General features: G+C 49.9%; 1 protein-coding gene across 4 annotated transcripts in view; it reads left to right on the top strand.

Moving 5' to 3' along the window:
* EP300 (E1A binding protein p300) overlaps positions 1-21774 on the top strand; it is a 532137-nt gene that overhangs the window by 185747 nt on the left and 324616 nt on the right. For all 4 annotated transcript variants that reach the window (XM_033935072.1, XM_033935073.1, XM_033935071.1 and 1 more), the window contains exon 8: positions 17574-17708. In XM_033935072.1, the coding sequence (XP_033790963.1) occupies positions 17574-17708 (135 nt within the window). The remainder of the gene's footprint in view (positions 1-17573; positions 17709-21774) is intronic.

The raw sequence follows: 21774 nt of genomic DNA, 5'->3' as shown, positions 1-21774 counted from the left end.
ATTCAGCCTATTGAATCGATTTTCCTGCCCAATTGGGTGTATTTTTTTGTGTGTGTGTGTGTGTGTGGTTTTTTATTTTTATTTTTTTTATTTTTTTTTTTTCAAACATCATGGTGGGTTTATTTTATAGCCTCTTCACCCCTTTTAAAGCCTTTTTCTTTAGCACTCTCCAGACCAGTAGAGGTTAATCTTTACAAATGGGTATATATCCAATCATGACCAGCAGGTGGAGACTGAAAACAAAACTGTGGGACAGTATATCATATACTCCCCTCTCTATTTACCTCAGTCTTCTTTCAGTCTCCAGCAGGTGTTGATGTGATCTGTACCAATCTCCCTTGGTAGGGCTGTTGGAATTTGTTTAGGGGGTTTATTGTCCCTGTTTTTGGCCGGACGGAGCTTGGGCGGGCCCTGTTTGGGGGTTTGTCCGACCTCGGGGTGTCAAACCCGGCGGGGTCCCTCCCACCACTTCCTCCACCTCCCCACACTTTTTTCTAGAGGAGCCTCAGCAGTAAGCCTTGCCCCCTAAATCAAGCAAGGCATATTGCTTCGAGAGTCTGTGGGGAGTCTGTTCTGTAAAAAAAAAAAATCCTGAGGTAGTGCTGGTCTGGAGGGTTGTTTCCCTTTAAGAAAACTGTATTTTACTGTATTTTTAACCGGCACTTTTTTATAGCTAGGTCGCGTATGGAGCAATGAGCACTTCTAAAGGGAAAACGTGCTCATTGTGCTCCAGGCGCGAGGCACTCGCGGCCGGCCTGTGCAAGCGGTGTTCAGGCCGGTGCGGTGGAGGAGCTCCGTCGGCAGCGGCTGCAGGCGCCCAGAGCTCCCCGCCGATGGTGCCTCGCGAGTCGGCTGGGAGCAGTGGGGAAGCCCGGTCTTCCCCAACCGCCCACGGAGGGATTCCCCGAGCCGCCGGGGGATTCCCTCTCAGCTGATGTTTTGACAGCTGATGCCGGCTTGCCTGTTTTAGTGGCTGGGACTGTTCAGATTTCTCAGCCGCTACAGGCTATGGAGGGAGCATTTTTGGCGGGAAAGTCGCCATCTTCTCAGTCTGGCCCCTCCATTTTGTCTTCCACCTCAGGTGACCTTCCCCCTGTATTGGAAAAACAGGGGCAGGTTTCTGCTGGGTCCCCTGCTGTGGCAGGGAGTCCCTTGGGACCCTCGGGGAGTTTTTCTCCTGATTTCTTTTTTTCTTTGTGCAGAGCCTATTTTCAGGCGGCTGGGGGTCTCGGATGCGCTCAGGGGGTTTCGGGGAGTGGGGTTTCCTCCGCGCTCCCTGCGGCTTTGCCTCTCTCGTCTGTTGTGGCGTCCCCTCCTCCTCCTCCTCCCTTGTCCAAGTGTCCGCGGGTGTCGTGGGACGAGGATTTATGGTCGGAGGAGCGTGTCGGTCTGGATGAGGACCTGGACCCTTCTGAGGATTTCCAGGACCCTCTCGAGGGGACGGCTGCTGGTGGCGGGTTGTCGGGTTTCCCGTCCTCCGGCGAAGAGGTGTACGTGGTGCGCCTTTTACAGAGAGATGAGCTGCCGGACCTGATTCAACAGGTTTCTTTGGTGTTGCGTTTTGAGAATGCGCCGCCGGAGACTCCGCGTGTGGGGGACCCTCTGCTACGGGGGATCCGTTCCTTTTCCCGCTCTTTTCCTATGCATCAGGATATTCGGAATATTATACTGGAACAGTGGAAAATGCCGGAGGCGCCGTTTCGTTTGGCGCGCAGCATGGCTCGTTTGTATCCCATCCCAGAGGGGGATCGGGCTACTTTAGCATCGCCAGTCATAGACGCGGTGGTCTCGGCAATTTCTAAGCGGCATACCGTGCCTGTTGAGGGCGGTTCTGCCTTGCGGGACTCTGAGGAGCGCAAGTTGGAGAACATCTTTAAGCAAAATTTTCAGGTCTCTGCCTTTGGGGTCCAGGCGGCTATTTGTGGGGGGCTGGTCGCTCGCGCCGTGTTTCGGTGGGCTGAGCGTGTCCTGGATCGGGAGTCTGATGACTGGTCTTTGGTGGATCAGGAGGTGGCGAAGATTGAGATGGCTGCCTCGTTCCTCTCAGATGCTCTTTATGACTTGGTGCGGATCTCGGCTAAGTCTATGGCCTTTGGCGTGGCCGCACGGCGTATTTTGTGGCTGCGCGCTTGGTCGGCGGATGCTGCGTCCAAAGCTAAGCTTACTAAATTTCCCTTCTGGTGGTCTTTTTTGTTTGGGGAGGAATTGGATAAGTTGATTCAGACTCTGACGGACCTGAGGACCGTGCCTGAGGACCGTGCCCGCCCTGCGTCTCGGGGTGGCGCTGCCCAGGGGCGTTTGCGGGAGTTTCGCAAGTATCGCCCTGGGCGTGGGGCTGCTTCTTTCCCGGCTCCAGGGTTTTCCCGGGGTCGGTTCTTCCAGCGCATGCAGCCCTTTCGGGGGGCCTGTTGGGGGGCAGGGAATCCCTCCGCCGGTTCCCCTGCTTCCCGTCCTGCACAATGACTCCTTGCCGGCGCCCCCTTTGGTTCTGGTGGGGGCCCGGCTTCGCGAATATTTCCCCAAATGGGCCGAGATCACGTCCGATCAGTGGGTCCTGGAGGTGGTGCGGGACGGTTATGCCCTGGAGTTCGCCCGCTCTCTGCCAGACCTTTTCCTCGCCTCTCCATGTCAGACTCCTTGGAAGACGCAGGCTTTTCGCCAGACCCTTCAGCGCTTGATAGATCTCAAGGCAGTTGTTCTGGTGCCCCCTCCGGAGTGGGGCACCGGCAGGTACTCCATTTACTTTGTGGTGTCCAAGAAGGAGGGGACCTTTCGGCTCATCCTGGATTAGAAAGGGGTCAACAGGGCTCTCAGGATTCCCTCTTTCCGCATGGAAACTCTGCGGTCGGTCATTCTGGCGGTTCAGCCGGGGGAGTTTCTCACTTCTCTCGATCTGACGGAGGCCTACTTGCATGTTCCCATTCGGGCCTCTCATCAGCGCTTCCTTCGCTTTGCGATCTTGGGTCGGCACTATCAGTTCTGTGCGCTTCCCTTTAGTCTGGCCACGGCTCCCCGGATGTTCACCAAGGTGATGGTGGTCGTCGCGGCAGCCTTGCGGTCGGAGGGCATTCTGGTACACCCCTACCTGGAGGACTGGTTGATTCGGGCAAAGTCGTTGCAGGAGAGCTCCCGGGTTACGGCTCGGGTGGTGGAGTTTCTCCGGTCGCTGGGCTGGGTGGTCAACTTTTCCAAGAGTCGGTTGGTCCCGGCTCAGCGTCTGGAGTACCTTGGGGTTTTGTTCGACACCTCCTTGGGGAAGGTCTTCCTTCCAGAGGCCCGGGTGAGCAAATTGCAATCTCAGATTCGCCTGCTTTTGGCGTCCCGGTGTCCTCGGGCGCGAGATTTCCTCCAAGTCTTGGGGTCGATGGCGGCGTCCCTGGACGTGGTGAGGTGGGCGCGGGCCCACATGCGTCCTCTCCAGTATGCTCTGCTCCGGGGGTGGTCTCCCCAGAGGCACGGGTTGGATGTTACTGTTCCCCTGCGAGGCATGGCGCGCTGCAGTCTGCGTTGGTGGCTCCGGACCCCTCACCTGGTTCATGGGGTGGATCTGGATCTTCCGCAGTGGACGGTGCTCCTTACGGATGCGAGTCTCCTCGGTTGGGGGGCTCAGTGTTTGGGTCACTCAGCTCAGGGCACCTGGTCCACGGAGGAGGCCTCCTGGTCGATCAACGTGTTGGAGACCAGAGCGGACCGTCTGGCGCTGTTAGCTTTCCACTCCCTTTTGTTGGGCAAGTCGGTCAGAGTACTGTCGGACAATGCCACGGCGGTGGCTTATGCCAATCGTCAGAGGGGCACCAAGAGCACTCAGGTGGCGCAGGAGGCGGCTCGGCTCATGGTTTGGGCGGAGTCCCATCTTCTGGACCTCTCGGCCTCTCACATAGCCGGGGTAGAAAATGTTCAGGCGGACTTCCTCAGTCGTCACTTCCTGGATCCAGGAGAGTGGTGTCTTGGCGCCGTGGCGTTTCAGTTGGTAGTGCAGGCTTGGGGGCAGCCCCTGATGGACCTGATGGCCACGAGTGGCAACGCCAAAGTGCCCCGCTTCTTCAGTCGTCGCAGGGACGGTCTGGCCGAGGGTCTGGATGCTCTGGTCCAACCGTGGCCAACGGAGGGGCTGTTGTATGTGTTCCCTCCTTGGCCATTAGTGGGCAGAGTACTTCTTCGCATTGTTCACCATCCGGGTCTGGTGGTTCTGGTGGCTCCAGATTGGCCTCGACGTCCGTGGTATGCGGATCTGGTGAGGCATCTGGTGGCGGATCCTCTTCCTCTCCCTCTCTTGGACGATCTTCTGACGCAGGGTCCCATTCCCATGTTCGACCCGTCTCCCTTCTGTCTTACGGCTTGGGTCTTGAAAGGGGTCGCCTTAGTAAGAAGGGGTATTCAGATAAGGTGATCTCTACACTCTTGGGGTCCCGGAGGCTTTCTACCTCTCGGGCTTATGTGCGGGTTTGGTGTCTCTTTGAGGGATGGTGCCGGGCGCGGGGAGTGGCCTCTTTTCGCGCTTCTCTGCCTAACATTCTAGAGTTCTTGCAGGATGGCCTGGATAGAGGCCTGGCTTGGTCTTCTTTCCGGGTTCAACTTGCGGCCCTGTCGGCTTTTCGAGGGTTGGTGACAGGTCAGCGTTTGTCGGCCATTCCTGATGTGATTCGTTTTTTGCGGGCGGCCAAGTTGCTCAGGCCTCCCCTACAGCCCTCTGTTCCCTCTTGGGATCTTAATCTGGTTCTCTCTGTGTTGGTGCGCCCGCCTTTCGAGCCGTTGGATGGCTGTTCTTTGAAGGACCTTACTCTGAAGGCGGTCTTTTTGGTGGCCATTACTTCCGCTAGGCGAGTTTCTGAGCTTCAGGCTTTCTCTTGTAGGGCTCCCTTCTTGGAATTTTTGAGAGAGCGGGTTGTCTTGCGGCCTGTTCCTTCCTTTCTGCCGAAAGTAGTTTCTCCTTTTCATGTCAATCAATCGGTGGTCCTCCCGGTCTTGGGTAGTCGGGAGGGCTCTTCTGAGCAACGGCAGCTGCGCAAGTTGGATGTCGGTCGGGTCCTCCGCTCTTATGTGCAGCGGACCTGGGAATTCCGGAAATCCAATCATCTCTTTGTCCTTCTGGCGGGTCCTCGTCGGGGGGCTGGCGCTTCTAAGGCTACTATTGCACGCTGGATCAAGGAGATGATTGCTTCCGCTTATCTTCTGAGACAGAAGCCTGTTCCGGAGTTTCTCAAGGCTCATTCCACTCGGGGTCAGGCGGCTTCTTGGGCTGAGTCGTCGCTCGTGCCTCCAGTGGATATTTGTAAGGCTGCAGTTTGGTCCTCCTTGCATTCCTTTGTTAGACATTATCGGGGAGATGTTCAGGCGCGTCGGGACGCGGTGTTCGGTGAGCGTGTTATCCCAGGACAAGCAGGCAGCATATTCTTAACGCATGGGTGACGTCACCGACGGAGCCCCGGTACGGACCTTTTTAACTAGAAAGTTCTAGTTGGCCGCACCGCGCATGCGCGAGTGCCTTCCCGCCCGACGGAGGAGAGCATGGTCCCCAGTTTCTTCGTTTCCGCAGAGCGAAGAAGACGCATGTGTTTCAACGGCCGTTGAAATTTCAGATTTTGCCTTCCCGCTCGCGAAATTCTTCCTTTTTTGTTCTTTTTCCCTTCGGGTTTCTTTTTCGTTATTTTTTTGTAAAAAAAAAAAAAACCAAAAACTTTATTTTCTTTTATTTTTCAGGCCAGCCCCGGCGGGGCCTGTTGCCACCATACAGGCCTCCGGTTTTGATTTTGCGGAGGCCGTGTTTCCCTTCATGCCCCCTCAGCCGGGCTTTAAGAAGTGCCAGCGGTGTGCACGATCTCTCTCACTGACCCGCACAATTGGTGCCTACAGTGCCTGGGTACAGAGCTTCGGGCTGATACCTGCACCCGCTGTGCTACTCTTAAAAAACGTACTTTAAAAAATAGACAGATCCAACAGAACATCCTGTTCGGTACCGGGTCTGCCATGGAATCGGCCGCGCCGTCATCAGCACCACAAAAGTCGGCACCGACTACTTCGACGCCTGATCCATCCTCGGGGTCGCTGGTACCAGGTAAGCCGGCTAAGAAGCCTTCCACTTCCCTTGAGCGCCCTCCTGCCACACCGGCGACGCCGGTCCTCCCGGCATCACGCCGACCCCGCAAACGCTCCGCCCCGATCTCGGTGAGTGCCTCGTCATCGGCCTCCTCATCGCCGGGGCATGGAGCGGCACCTATGGTACCGAAAAAGAAAAAAGCGGTACCGGTGCCTCCTCTGGACGACCGCATTGCGGCCATACTCCATAGTCAATTGCAGGAACAACTTCAACAGCAACTCCAGCACTTGTTGCCCGCAATATTGGCCCCGCTCCTTCCGGTACCGGACCGGCCCGAGCCTCGCACCATACCACCGGTGTCGACACCATTGGTACCGTTGAACACCTCCATGCCGGTACTCGCGGCTGAACCACTTCATCCTCCGGTGCAACCCCGCTCTGATGCAGACCCTCCCCGACATCGAGACCGACAACAGTCCCCCCGTGACCAGGACCGGCACCGGTCTTCTTCCCCCGGTACCGTCTCGATGCGCTCTGGCAAATCTCTCTCTAAGACTCGCCACACTGAGCCGTCCACACCACCGTCCCGCCCAGTGCACACCGACGTCAGGGACCCGGACTTATGGGAAGAATCCCCACCCGGTACCGATGATGAGGCTTCATCAACAGACGAGGAACCCTCGATGGTCGATACCAGTTCCAAACCTGAACAGTCCTCGTTCACAAAATTTCTAAGGGAAATGTCGGCAGCTCTATCTATCCCTTTAGAGTCCGATTCTAAGAAATCCCAGGCTTTCCTTGACGCCCTAGACTTCGAACAACCTCCCAAGGAATTTTTAAAGTTACCCGTACACGACATCTTACGGGAAACTTTTTACAAGAATTGGGAAAACCCCCTCACGGTACCGGGTGCCCCTCGAAAACTGGATAGTTTGTACAGGGTTATTCCTATCCCGGGGTTCGATAAACCTCAACTGCCCCATGAATCCCTTCTTGTGGAGTCCACCTTAAAGAAAACCCAGGGTTCAAGTGTCTATGCCTCCACACCTCCTGGCAGAGAAGGCAGAACGATGGATAAATTTGGCAAGCGCCTTTATCAAAATTCCATGCTTGCCAACAGAGCTAATAATTACACCTTCCACTTCTCCTTCTATCTGAAGCATTTGGTGCAACAACTCTCCTCCATCCAAAAGTACATCCCTGAGCGTAAGATCCCGATTTTTCAACAGCAAATTTCCAGCTTACTCCAACTCCGGAAATTTATGGTGAGATCCATTTATGACTCTTTTGAACTGACCTCTCGAGCCTCTGCCATGGCTGTCGCCATGAGGCGCTTGGCCTGGCTGAGGGTTTCTGACCTTGATATCAATCACCAGGACCGCCTAGCCAACGCACCTTGTCTTGGTGATGAACTCTTTGGGGAGTCCCTGGACTCAACTACCCAGAAACTCTTGGCACACGAGACCAGGTGGGATACCCTGATCAAACCCAAAAAGAAGACTCCACCTGCTCGCCCCTACAAACAGCAGTCTTCCTACCAACGCAGGTTTTCGGCCAGACCCCTCAACCCGCCTCAGCATCAACAGCCTCGCCGACCACGTCAGTAGCACCAATCTCAAGCACGTTCACAGTCTCACCAACCGGCCAAGCCTCTCTCGCAGTCAAAACCATCTCAGCCCTTTTGACTCTTTTCTCCAGAGCATAGCCAGTCTCCAATCCTCGGTGCCTCTTCCTCAACCTATCGGAGGCCGCCTCACAATTTTTCTCAACCGTTGGGAGGTCATCACATCAGACCAGTGGGTACTCAACATCATCCACCACGGCTACTCCCTCAACTTCCAGACTCTTCCACCAGACAATCCTCCCGTAGAGTCTGCTTCTCATTCCTCCCAAACTCCACTCCTCCTGAGGGAGATCCAATCCCTCCTTCTTCTCAATGCCATCGAAGAAGTTCCCCCAGACCAAAGGGGTCAGGGATTCTACTCCCGCTACTTCCTGGTACCCAAGAAGACGGGAGACCTCCGTCCCATCCTCGATCTCAGGGACCTCAACAAGTGTCTGGTCAAGGAAAAGTTCAGGATGCTCTCCCTGGCCACGCTTTACCCTCTTCTCTCTCAACACTGGCTATGTTCCCTAGACCTCAAAGAGGCCTACACTCACATTCCAATCCATCTGACTTCACGTCGCTACCTCCGATTTCAGGTACAGCACCGCCACTATCAGTACAAAGTGCTACCCTTTGGCCTCGCATCATCGCCCAGGGTGTTAACCAAGTGCCTTATTGTGGTGGCGGCCTTCCTCAGGTCTCACAACCTCCAGGTGTTCCCCTACTTGGACGATTGGTTGGTGAAAGCACCTACGTCTCCGCTTGTGCTACAAGCCACTCAACACATCATCTCTTTCCTCCATCTCCTGGGATTTGAGATCAACTACCCCAAGTCGCATCTGCTTCCCACACAGCGACTTCAGTTCATTGGAGCAGTTCTCGACACCACTCTGATGAGGGCGTTTCTTCCCTCCGACCGCTAACGGACCCTGCTCCATCTCTGCCGTCAGGTGCTCCTTTGTCGCTCTATTCCAGCTCGGCATATGATGATCCTCCTGGGCCACATGGCCTCGACGGTCCATGTGCTTCCTCTGGCACGACTCCACCTCCGGACACCTCAATGGACTCTGGCCAACCAATGGTCACAGACCACGGATCCTCTTTCTCATCCCATCTCTGTGACATCGTCTCTTCAGCAATCTCTTCAATGGTGGTTGAACTCCTCAAATCTTTCCAGGGGTCTCCTCTTTCATCTGCCCCCTCACTCCAGGATCATCATCACGGATGCCTCCCCCTATGCGTGGGGAGCTCACCTGGGAGATCTGAGCACCCAGGGTCTCTGGACCCCTCAAGAGCGTCTACATCACATCAATTTCCTGGAACTGAGAGCCATGTTCTATGCTCTCAAGGCCTTCCAGCACCTTCTCTACCCTCAGGTTCTTCTCCTGTGCACAGACAACCAAGTCGCCATGTATTACATAAACAAGCAAGGCGGCACCGGATCTCCCCTCCTCTGTCAGGAGGCCATCCGCATCTGGACCTGGGCCACGGCCTGCAGTTTCTTCCTCAAGGCCGTCTATATCCAGGGCGAACAGAACTCCCTGGCCGACAATCTCAGCCGCATCCTTCAACCTCACGAGTGGACCTTGGATCCTCTCACACTCCACTCCATCTTCACTCTCTGGGCCACTCCTCAGGTGGACCTCTTTGCAGCTCCTCACAATCATCAGCTGCCCCAGTTCTGCTCCAGACTCTACTCTCCTCATCGTCTGGCCCCAGATGCATTCCTGCTCGACTGGACGGATCGGTTCCTCTATGCCTTTCCTCCACTGCCTCTGATGTTGCGGACGTTATTCAAACTCCGCAGGGACAGAGCCACCATGATTCTCATCGCTCCTCGGTGGCCTCGCCAACACTGGTTCTCCCTCCTGCTCCAGCTCAGCTCCAGGGAGCCCATTCCTCTTCCTGTGTTTCCTACTCTACTTACACAGCAGCATCAGTCTCTACTACATCCCAACCTGTCCTCGCTCCACCTGACAGCTTGGTTTCTCTCGGGCTGACCTCTCCAGAGAATCTGTCTCAGCCTGTCCGTCGCATTTTGGATGCCTCCAGGAAACCGGCCACCCTCCAATGTTACCATCAGAAGTGGACCCGGTTCTCCTCTTGGTGTCTACTGCATCATCACGATCCCACCTCATTAGCGGTGGAAACTGTACTGGACTATTTGCTCTCTCTGTCCGACGCTGGCCTCAAGTCTACCTCAATCAGAGTCCACCTCAGTGCCATCACTGCGTTTCATGAGCCTATTCTCGGAAAACCTCTCACGGCTCATCCACTGGTTTCCCGGTTCATGAGAGGCCTCTTCAATGTCAAACCACCTCTGAAGCTTCCTTCTGTCGTCTGGGACCTGAATGTGGTTTTATCAGCCCTCATGAAACCCCCTTTTGAGCCTCTTGCCACAACTTCGCTCAAACTTCTAACATGGAAGGTGCTTTTCCTCATTGCCATCACCTCTGCCAGGAGGGTTAGTGAGATGCACGCACTGGTCGCCGATCCACCGTTCACTGTTTTTCACCATGACAAGGTGGTTCTGCGTACCCATCCTAAATTCCTTCCCAAGGTGGTCTCGGCTTTTCACCTCAACCAGTCCATTGTGTTGCCTGTCTTTTTCCCTAAACCCCATTCTCATCCTGGGGAACAGGCGTTGCACACGCTGGATTGTAAGCGTGCCCTTGCATACTACCTTGACCGTACCAGGACTCACCACTCGTCCCCTCAGCTCTTTCTGACCTTCGATCCTAACCGTCCAGGTCGTCCTGTCTCTAAACGGACGCTTTCCAACTGGCTTGCTGCCTGTATTGCGTTCTGTTATGCTCGGGCCGGTCTCTCACTGGAAGGTGCTGTCACGGCCCACAGGGTCAGAGCTATGGCTGCTTCTGTGGCTTTCCTCCGTTCCACGCCCATCGAGGAAATCTTCAAGGCTGCCACTTGGTCCTCAGTTCACACGTTCACTACTCACTACTGTCTGGATGCCTTCTCCAGACGGGATGGACACTTCGGCCAATCTGTGTTACAAAATTTATTTTCCTAATGGCCAACCATCCCTCCTCCCTCTCTGTTAGCTTGGAGGTCACCCATGCGTTAAGAATATGCTGCCTGCTTGTCCTGGGATAAAGCACAGTTACTTACCGTAACAGGTGTTATCCAGGGACAGCAGGCAGATATTCTTACGTCCCACCCTCCTCCCCGGGTTGGCTTATTAGCTGGCTTATCTTAACTGGGGACCACGCTCTCCTCCGTCGGGCGGGAAGGCACTCGCGCATGCGCGGTGCAGCCAACTAGAACTTTCTAGTTAAAAAGGTCCGTACCGGGGGCTCCGTCGGTGACGTCACCCATGCGTTAAGAATATCTGCCTGCTGTCCCTGGATAACACCTGTTACGGTAAGTATCTGTGCTTTCTGGTATCAGCCCTTCGGGGATCCCGCCCGTGAGAGGGCCTGCTTTGGTACGTCCCATTTGTAAAGATTAACCTCTACTGGTCTGGATAGTGCTAAAGAAGGAGAAATTAGGTTCTTACCTGCTAATTTACTTTCTTTTAGCTTCTCCAGACCAGTAGAGGTCCCCACCCTGTCTGTTGTTGTTATTGTTGTGTTGTTGGGGCTGTTTCGCGGGCAGTTTTTGTTTTTTGCTGCGGGTTCTAGTATTTTTCTAGGGCCGGGGAGAATTAAAGAACAGTGGCTGTGGCTCGGCTGGCTTAGCTGGCGAGCTGTGGGGACATTTTCCTTCGGGTATTTCTCCTCTGCATTTTCCAACAGCATTTGGATATGTTAGTTGTTACTCCTGTTCGGAGTATTGTTTTCTTTCTGTTTTTCCAGTTCTTGGTTCTGCTTGGCTATTCGGCAGACTGAGGTAAATAGAGAGGGGAGTATATGTTATACTGTCCCATAGTTTTGTTTTCAGTCTCCACCTGCTGGTCATGATTGGATATATACCCATTTGTAAAGATTAACCTCTACTGTTCTGGAGAAGCTAAAAGAAAGTAAATTAGCAGGTAAGAACCTAATTTCTCCTTATCCCCTTTGCCCTCTCCTACCCACACTGATCCTGTGGTGTAAACAAAATAAACAAAAAATACTTTTCCTCTGTCTGTTAAATCCTATCTCCCGTGTGATAGTGCAGTCTTGGGGTCAGTCCCTCATGGACCTGATGGCCACGAGTGTCAACGCCAAAACACCCCGCTTCTTCAGTCATCGCAGAGATGGTCAGGCCGAGGGCCTGGATGCTCTGGTTCAACCATGGCCAACAGAGGGGCTGTTGTATGTGTTCCCTCTGTGGTCATTAGTTGGCTGAGTTCTTCTCCACATAATTCGCCATCAGGGCCTGGTGGATCTGGATTGGACTCGACCGTTGTACGCAGATCTGGTGAGGCATCTGGTGGCGGATCCCCTTCCTCTGCCTCTTTTGGATGACCTTCTAACTCAGGGTCCCATTCCAATGTTCGATCCGGGTCCCTTTTGTCTTATGGCTTGGCTCTTGAAAGGGTTCGCCTAGGTAAGAAGGGGTATTCAGCTAAAGTGATTTCTGCCCTCTTGGGTTATGTGCAGGTTTGGCACATCTTTGAGGATTGGTGTGGGGCGCGTGGAGTGGTCTCTTTTTACACTTCCCTGCCTAACATCTTAGACTTCTTGCAGGATGGCCTAGACAGGGACCTGGCTTGGTCTTCTATCCGGGTTCATCTGGCGGCTTTGTCGTCCTTTCATGTGTTATTACGAGGTCAGCGGCTGACTGCCATTCCTGATGTCGTTTGCTTCTTGCGGGCGGCCAAATTGCTGAGGCCTCCCGTGTGACCGTCAGTTCCCTCTTGGGATTTGAATCTGGCCTTGTCTGGTCTGGTGTGCCCTCCCTTTGAGCCTCAGTTCGCTGAAGGAACTTACTCTTAAAGCGTTCTTAAGGTACTTTAATGGAGCGACCCTATTCCTGATGTCATATCCTCCCCCCTCCTTCCTTTCTTTTAAATTTTGTTTTAATAATGTATTTATTGACGCTTCCTTCCCCTTATTACCCTCAAATTCATGTAAGTTCTTGTTTATCATCTTTATAATGTTCACTCCTCCCTATATATATATATATATATATATATATATATATATATATATATATATATATATATATATATATATATATATATATATATATATATATTTATATATATAAAAGTATTATTTTACCATTTTATTTATTATTATTTTTTTTAACATTGTAAACCAGCTAGATACATGTTGATGGTCGGTATATTAAACACAATAAACTCTTCTTGGTGGCTCTTACTTCTGCTGGACGTATTTCAGAGATGCAGGCTCTCTCTTGTAGGTCTCCCTTCTTGGAGTTTTCTATGGAGTGGGTAGTGTTGAGGCCTTGTTCCTTCCTTTCTGCCAAAGGTAGTTTCTCCTTTTCATGCCACTCAGGCAGTGGTTCTCCCGTGTTGGGTAGGATCTTCTGAGCAGAATCAGTTGCGCAAGCTAGATGTCTGTCAGGTTCTTCACACTTATGTGCAGCGGACTCAGGAGTTCAGGAAATCACATCATCTCTTTGTCCTTCTTGCGGGTCCTCGTAAGGGGGATGTCGCTTCCAAGTCTACCATTGCGTGTTGGTTCAAGTCTACTATTGCGTCCGCATATCTTCTTCAGAAAAAGCCTGTTCCGCAATTTCTCAAGGCTCATTCCACTCAGGGGTCAGGTGGCGTCTTGGACTGAGTCTTTGCTAGTGCCTCGTGTGGACATTCAGGCGCGTCAGGATGCGGTGTTCGGTGAGCTTGTTCTGGTGTCGGCCCTTCGGGGGTCCCACCCATGATGGGGACTGCTTTGGTATGTCTCGCTTGTAAGATTAACCTATACCGGTCTGGAGAGTGCTAAAGAAGGAGAAATGAGGTTCTTACCTGCTAATTTACTTTCTTTTAGCTTCTCCAGACTTGTATAGGTCCCTACTCTGTCTCTGGTCGTGTTGTTCTTGTGGCTGTTACGCGTGCACTTTTTGGTTTTTCTGCGGATTCTAGTATTTTTCTAGGGCCGGGGAGAATTGAAGAACTGCGGCTATGGTTCGGCTGGCATAGCTGGCGAGCTATGGGGACATTTTTTCTTGCTGGGATCTCTCCTTTGCATTTTCCAACAGCATTTGGGTATGTTAGTTGTTACTCCTGTTCGGAGTCTTGTTTATTTCTGTTGCAAGTTATTAGTTCTGCTTGGCTATTTGGCAGTGATAGGAATAGGGGAAGGTATCTATTATGTAGTATTTCACAGTTTTACTTTCAGTCTCCACCTGCTGGTCATGATGAGATATATACCCATCTGAAGAAGCTAAAAGAAAGTAAATTAGCAGGTAAGAACTTAATTTCTCTGTCCTGGTCACCAAGTATTAAAAATACAGAGCTACCTTATAAACCACCCCAACCCCCATTCTCCCCACTCATCCCAAAGCAGAATGAACAGAATACTGCATAATGTCCATGAAGAACAAAACTAAACAACGGAATTCTAACAGATCCCAAAGATCCTCACCTAATGCCATCTTGTATAGGAACCAACCAGACATAGTTCATGAGTTTCCGTCTTCCAATCAATGCTCCTTGAAGATTCTATCCTTATGCAGGAGGCCAAGCGGCAGTGGTCCTTTCAAGGATCACATCACAGGTCCAGTGGAGGCAGGAGATGGCAAACTTCGGGCTCTCACTCCTTTCCGCCCTCTAAGAAATCATAGTGTTGCCAGGACAGGAGCTGAACCCCCCCTCCCCCCCCAAGGTAGGGGACAGACTGTTGGCTTTTTGATCTGTCTAGGCTCATAATGGAACAGACAGTTGAGTCCTAGAAGTTGTTCAGGATGATTACAAAATTGAGTTCTGTGCCCCCCTTCCAGACCGTTTTGTAAATTTCCCAGCTGGCTGACTGGAGAGAGCCCTCAGAGTCCAGTCAATGGTACAAAGGCTGTTGAGTCTTCGTGCCATAGAGCCGCTCCAAGATAAAGAATTAGGCTTGGGCAGATACTCCATATTGTGCTAAAGAAAAGGCTCTGAGTACTGGAGGCCAATTCTGGATCTCAAGTCGGATGGTGTGGCCCTGAAAGTGCCACACTTCCGCATGGAGACCATTTGGTAGGTCATAGTGGCTATAGCGCTGGAAGAATTTCTTGCCTCTCTCAATTTGACGGAGGTCCTCTCCAGCCCATCCTATATTGTCTTGCCATATACAGGACACAAAAGTCTGCCCAGCACTGGCCTTAGTTCTTCGCAGTTGGAGTCGCCATCTAAGCACCACTGGAGATGTCAATACTCATGCAGCCATTTAAGTTTTGTTTTTTTATACCATCCATTTTATACCATCCTTTGAATTTACTCCACACATTTTTGAATTGTAAATCAGCTGCTTGTGCATCCTTCCTTTTGAAGGGAAGAGCATGGTGAACAATTTAAGATCTTGCATTTATTGGATGTGCAGCAAATACTTGTGAGGTACTTGGAATTAACCAAAGAGTTTTGGAAGGACCAGGAAAGGTCAGCTGGCCTCTAAGGCTATCATTGCACATTGATTCAAGGATATGATTCTATTGGTCTATATTCTCAAAGGCAAGCACAGCTTTCAAAATGTTTGAGGGCTCATTCCGCTGACTCATTGGATAGAAGTGCATGCAGTGGTGCTGGTTGATATTTGCTGAGTGGAGATTTTATCATCACTGTATATGTTCGTGAAACACTATAAGATATATGTGTCTGTGAGAATGGAAGCTCTTAATGCAGGGGTTGAAGAATCCTTCCCATCTTAGGGATTACTTTGCTATATTCCATGTGTTCTGGACTGGTATGGTGAGGATGATAAGGTGAAATTAGGTCTTACCTACCAATTTTCTTTTGAGTCTCAGCAGACCAGTTCAGGCTCCATCCCTGTTATGATGGTGTTTGCCTATATTTAGATTTTACTGATCTCTTGCTGTTTTCATTTTGCTAGCAGTTAAACTATCCTTTTTTTTCTTCCAAGATTTTTGGGTTCATGTGTCTCGGGTGGAATTGGGAGAGAGGAATCAATGGTATGGTTGTCCTTTTGCTTGAAATAGCCAGTATATTGCTTGGTTGTATAAAATACTGAAGAGCTAATACAGCACAGTGCTCTGATAGGGCAGAGTGTACAGGACTAAGGAGGAGATTCTCAAAACTTATCATGCCTTTAACAGTGGTTGCCAAACTGGCTCCAGCTGGTTTCACGGGGTTGTATTTTACCAGCAGATTATTTGAACGGCTCATTGTTGTCTCTTCCAAGCTTTCTAGCAGTCTCTGTCTCTGCCACGCAAATGTAGTACAACAAGGTCATTAATATTAAAATAAAATATTAATATGCTAATTAATATTAAAGGAGCATTCCGTACAATTCTATCATTGCCGGGTAATTCCTTAACCTCGTAGCACATTTGCGGGCAAACATTTTTGGCAGGGTCTGAGCTGTCGTAGTCTTACTTTCCAGTTAGTGCCTGAGTGCTGATTGGCTCAGGCACTGACATGAAATTAAGGTTTGATAGCTCAGACCACCCCATGCAAATTATAAAAATAAAAAAAAAGACTCACGAATCAAAGATCGGTAGGAGGGATGCCCACTCTCTTCCCCCACCGCTGCTGGGGTACACCTGACAATCTCCCAACCTCTCTGGCAGGATGGATGCCTACTCCCTTCCACTGTTGTAACACCACTCTCCCCACTGTCATCACCCACCCCTCCAACAAACAAACTTCCTATACTTCGTGGCAGGAGGGATGCCAAATCACTCCTGACACCAGGGTCCCGTGCCCCTCTGACAACCCCTACTGCTCTGTACCTTTAGCACGAAGGCTGGCTGGTCCGCCTCTTCAAAATGACGGGCCTTATCTTTCCTGGTGCATCCTGGGATGTGCTGAGGAGAGACCTAATGCTCTGATTGCCCCAGGTCCCTATGCCCTTGTGCCTGGGCTAGTCAGGACTATAGGCCCCTCCTCAGTGCATCCCATTTTGAAGAGGTGGGCCTGCCGGCTGGCGAGAGTAGGTATTGCACTAAAGGTGTGGGGGTTGTCAGGGATACAGGGGGTTGTTTGGAGGGGGGGCCCAGCTGTGGGATTGACTGGGCATACCTTCTGCCTGGGGAATCATGAGTTTTCCGGGGGGGGGGAGAAGGAGTTAGCGGCAGTAGGGAGTGAGCATACCTCTTGCCAATCTTATGGGGAGCTAGGCAGAGGTAGGAGGGTGTCAGCGGGAGAGGGGAATGTTTCCCTCTGCTGCTCTCCCTTACTGGTCAATCAGCTGGGTAGGGAGAACAGCTTTGACAGAAAGGAGAAGCTGTGCTTATTGATTGCTCTTCTGAGCAAGCGCCAGGCACAGTTCCTCCTATTCTTTACCGGCGATTCTCCACACAAATAGCGTGCATTTAACTTATATGCTATTATGCTGAGAAATGCCTGTAAAATAAAAATCACTCCCAGATGGCCATATCATCAACTTGTCAAATTTTACCTGCGAGTTTTGAGAATATTCCTCTTAGTTGTCTGAATTCATCTTCTGGTTGATTGGCATAACCAACAGGTTATGGACTAGTCTGGTGTAACTCAATCAAAGAAAATTTAGAAGGTAAGGCCTAATTTCTCATGTGTATATAGACATAGAGAGGATGAATTTATATACTGGACAGACTAGATGGGCCATTTTGGTCCTTATATATTGTTTTATTGAGATCAGAATTAGAGAGACCCAAGATTCAAGTACCCATCTTATGTTATGCTGCCAGAGGGAGTTCTATGTGCCATCTGTGGGATTGGAGAATTTACTTTAACTTTTGCACTGTTCTGTGTAATCCTGCCTATAGGTGGCAGTAGAATCTAGACAAGAGTACCTGTATTTTCTTACTTTAAAACTACAAATTAAGTATACCTGTCTCCCCAGAGCAACAATTCAGATGTAATTCCCAGTTTTCTTCCCTCTATAGTCCCATGATGGAGAGCACAAATGTCACAAGTCTAAATGCCATGCCCACTGCAGCCCCACCCTCGAGCACTGGAATTCGTAAGCAATGGCATGAAGATATTGCTCAGGATCTTCGAAATCATCTCGTTCATAAATTGTAAGTGTTCAAAACAGTTTTTTTAAAGTTTGTAATTTGTCCAGTCCTTACTCTCTGGGGTGGATGGGGTACTATGTAGTTTTTCTCCAAGGACAAGCACATATGACATTCTCACATGTGGGTAATGTTATCCACAAACTCTAGTACGGACACATGCCAAGTACACTGTTACTTTAAATTTCTTAAGGTGCGGTCTGTACTGTGCTTGTGCTAGTGCCTTCCCACCTGACGTCTGCTCACAGGACCATCAGTTCATCATTTTCTGCGGAGCTTAGAAGCTGTCTCTTCAGTTTTCTCATAAGTGCGTCAAAACCTTTTTGCTTTTTTTGTGCATTCCTGTCAATTTTCTAACCTTTTAATTTTTATAGTATTTCTACTGGATTTGATTCATTTTTGTCAACTTTTTCATTTTTGTTCTTCGAGCCACTTTGAGCCCTTTTTTCTCTTTGGGAGCGTCGACCATTTCAAACACATCTTTGCTTGAGTTTGCTGTGCCATTGAGCCCTTTGACTTAGTGTCGGCTGTTTTTCTCTGCCATGTCAAAATTAATACTGAGTAGCTTAAAAAAAAAACCCCCTAAACAAATAATAGCACCATTCTTGTATGATCCAACTCTATTCCTGGACTGATGAGTTATATTCCCTTACATTCCAGAGCTTTTAGGAAGCCTCATTACACAGAATTTTGAGCCCCTCCCCTCTTACCTGAGGACTGCCCCCAGGAATCCAGTTTATTTTCTTCAGGCCTGGGAGTTCTGGTTCACCCCTATATGGATGATTGGCTGATCAGGGCCCCATCGGAGTCTGAGGGGCATCAGGCAGTTCATCAAGTTGTTGCAGTTGATTCAACATCTGGGCTTGGGTGATCAACTTCAGGAAGATTCACCTCGAGCTGACACTGGACTCGGAATACCTAGGGGTTCACTTCCACATGGGTCAGAACAAGGTGTTCCTGCTCTTGTCACACTAGGAGAAGTTGCACCAGGTGGTCAGAGATTTCCGAAGGCTTGTCAGTATCTCTAGGTTTTGGAGACCATGATGGTGATGACTGATATGGTTCCTTGGGCCAGGGTCCATTTGCACCTGGCTGCAGGATGCCCTGATTTCACACTGGAGTCTGCAAAGGAATGCTCTGCATTCCCCGATGCTGTGGATGACGGTGGCTCGGAGCAGTTTAGCCTGGTGGCTATGCCCTCTTTATGTCCAGGGGTCTTCCCCTCCAGATTTCCAAGTGGATTATCCTGATGCTAGATGCCAGTCTCAGATACTGGGGTGCTATTTGCATGGACATTCCTCTTCAGGGCCGGTGGGCCTTCTCCGAGAGGAAGTGGTCGATCAATTGCCTGGAGCTTCGGGCGATTCAACTGGCTGTGCTTCACTTCGAGGGTCATCTCCGGCATCGGGCTGCCTGTGTTTTCTCAGACAATGCCACAGCGGTGGATTACATCCATCGCCAGGGAGGCACCAGGAGCGTCTCTGTTAGTGTGGTCTCGTTTTCCATGTTGACCAGGAAGTCCGACTTTCTGGTTTTTGGTTCAAGGGAACAGGACCAGTTGTTGCGGTCTCTGGACATGCGCAAGATCCTTTTGCAGTACCTGGAGGTAACAAATGAGTTTCGTCTCTCTGACCATCTCTTTGTACTGGCAGGTCCTGTCCGCAAGGCCACCATTTCCAGATGGATCCAAATGGCCATTTCCTCCGCTTACATAGCGGCCGGTAAGCATACCCCCTCTCAGTGCGGGCTCATTGTACCAGAGGCATCTCGTCCTCTTGGGCAGAGTTGGTGATCTCTTTGGAGGAGATTTGCAAGGCTGTACCTGATCCTCCTTGCATATTTTCACCAAGTTTTACATGATTGATGAGGTGGCCAAGTAGGATGCTGCTTTTGGTTCCTCTGTCTTGGCAGCAGACTCATCAGTCCCACCCTGACTCTCAGGGACTGCTCTGTTACATCCCACTAGTCCAGGAATAGAATTGTATTGTATAAGAACAAAAGATTAGGTTCTTACCTTTGCTAATCTTTGTTTTCTTGTAAATCCACACACTATTCCTGGAATCCAACCTGGTATCCTGGGTTTGTATTTTCTGATCACCCTTTATAAGAGTGTTATCAGAATGGGTCTATCACTTAGTTTTTTGTGTTTGTTTTTTTTTTGGAGGGGGGTCCCTAGTTCAGGTTCCCCCTACTGACAGTGTCTCCTTATTTTTTGTCATTTCTTAATGTTTAATGACCTGTATCAGTTGTTGCTAGCATATTTGTCGGGGAGTATCCCCTGTACCCCTTTCTTTTGCCCTCTACAGATGTTCCTGACTGCTTTGTTACCAACTGGATTCCTGGGGGGGCAGTCCTGAGGGGAGAAGCTCAAGACTGTGTAATGAGGCTTTCTACAAGCTCTGGTGTGTATGGGAAAGTAACCCACTAGTCCAGGAATAGAATGTGGATTTACAAGAAAGAAAATTAGTAAAGATAAGAATCTAATCTTTTGTTTGGGCTCTGATACGCATAATTGGAGCATCTATTGCTTAGGTCCTGAACATCAGGAAATTTCTTGTAAACCCCTGTCCTATATACAAAAGAGGTCACTTAAAGCCTGCAAACTTCAATTCAACAAATTTTTCATTATCTGGTTGGCATTGATGTCTAGCAAGGCTGGGGACTCTAAAACACATTGAGTGTATTGAGCATTGGGCTCCATCCAGTGTCGATACTCAAAAACTTCCTCTTCATTGATGCTTTGTGTGTTGGACATCACACTTAAGAAAGCTAAGCAGCATAAAATATCTTTCCTTTCCTTGTCATCAACAGCAGATGAATCCAGAGACTAGTGTGATTATGTCTATCAACCAGCAGGTTGTCCTCAGCCTTATTGAATGCATAGCCTCCTGGCCACTCAGTATAGGTTTTCTCAGAGCAGTCGAAATAAGGCACATGAAACATATAACACATATAAAACTTCTTTCACCCACATGTGCTACATGTACAATTGAAACCTAAACTGAAAATGCAACTTCAGCTATAAAAAGCATGCCAAAACCGTGCCTAAGAGCGACCACCACTTAAACTGAAACAGGGTAGGGCTCTGGATTCATCTGCTGTGACTAAAGGAAAAATAATTATCAGGTAAGGAGGACATCTTTTTTCCTTCCTTGTTATTAACAGCATATGAATCCAGAGACTAGTGGGATGTAACAAAGCAGTCCTAACGTAGGGCGGGAAATAAACAAGCTATTGTGAAATCCTCCACTTCCAAATCATGCCCTGCAGCAAACGTTCAGGGAGATACGAAAACACAGTGTAGGTATCCCATGATTATACAGAGGCTAAACTTAGAGCACATGTGAGCAGGAGCAAACATAGCTTGAGAGCACTATGCTGCGGAATATACTCCACTCAGGATTTTGTAGACTTCAATTATATCTCCCCTCAGTCGCCTCTTTTCCAGCCTGAAGAGCCCTAACGTTTTTAGTATTTCCTCATATGAAAGGAGTTATCCTCTTTATCATCTTGGTCGCTCTTCTTTGAACCTTTCTAGTGCTGCTATATCTTTCTTGAGATAAGGAGACAGGAATTGAATGAAATAATCTAGGTGAGGTTGCACCATGGAGCGATACAGGGGCATTATAATAACATTCTTAGTCCTGCTAACCATCACTTTTTAAATAATTCCTAGCATCCTGTTTGCTTTTTTGGCTGCCGCCATTGCAAAACATTGGATGGAAGGTTTCGTCGTCTACGATGACACCCAGATCCTTTTCTTGAGCACTAACCCCCAAGGTGGACTCTGTGATTTGGGTTATTCTTCCCAATGTGCATCAATTTGCATTTGTCTACATTAAATTTTATCTGCCACTTGAACTCCCAGTCTTCCAGTTTCCTGAAGTCTGCCTGCAATTTTTCACAATCCATATACGTTTTAACAACTTTGAATAGTTTAGTGTCATTTGCATATTTAATCACCTCACTCATCGTTCCAATTTCCAGTACAGATACCTGCGGCACTCCACTGTTTACTCTCCTCCATTGAGAAAAATGACTAACCCTACCGTCTGTTTTGTATCTTAACTAA

The sequence above is a fragment of the Geotrypetes seraphini genome, chromosome 2 (genome assembly GCF_902459505.1).
Source record: "Geotrypetes seraphini chromosome 2, aGeoSer1.1, whole genome shotgun sequence".
Lineage (NCBI taxonomy): Eukaryota > Metazoa > Chordata > Amphibia > Gymnophiona > Dermophiidae > Geotrypetes > Geotrypetes seraphini.
The sequence above is the reverse complement of the archived record's forward strand: the minus strand, read 5'-3'. Positions and strand labels throughout refer to the sequence as shown.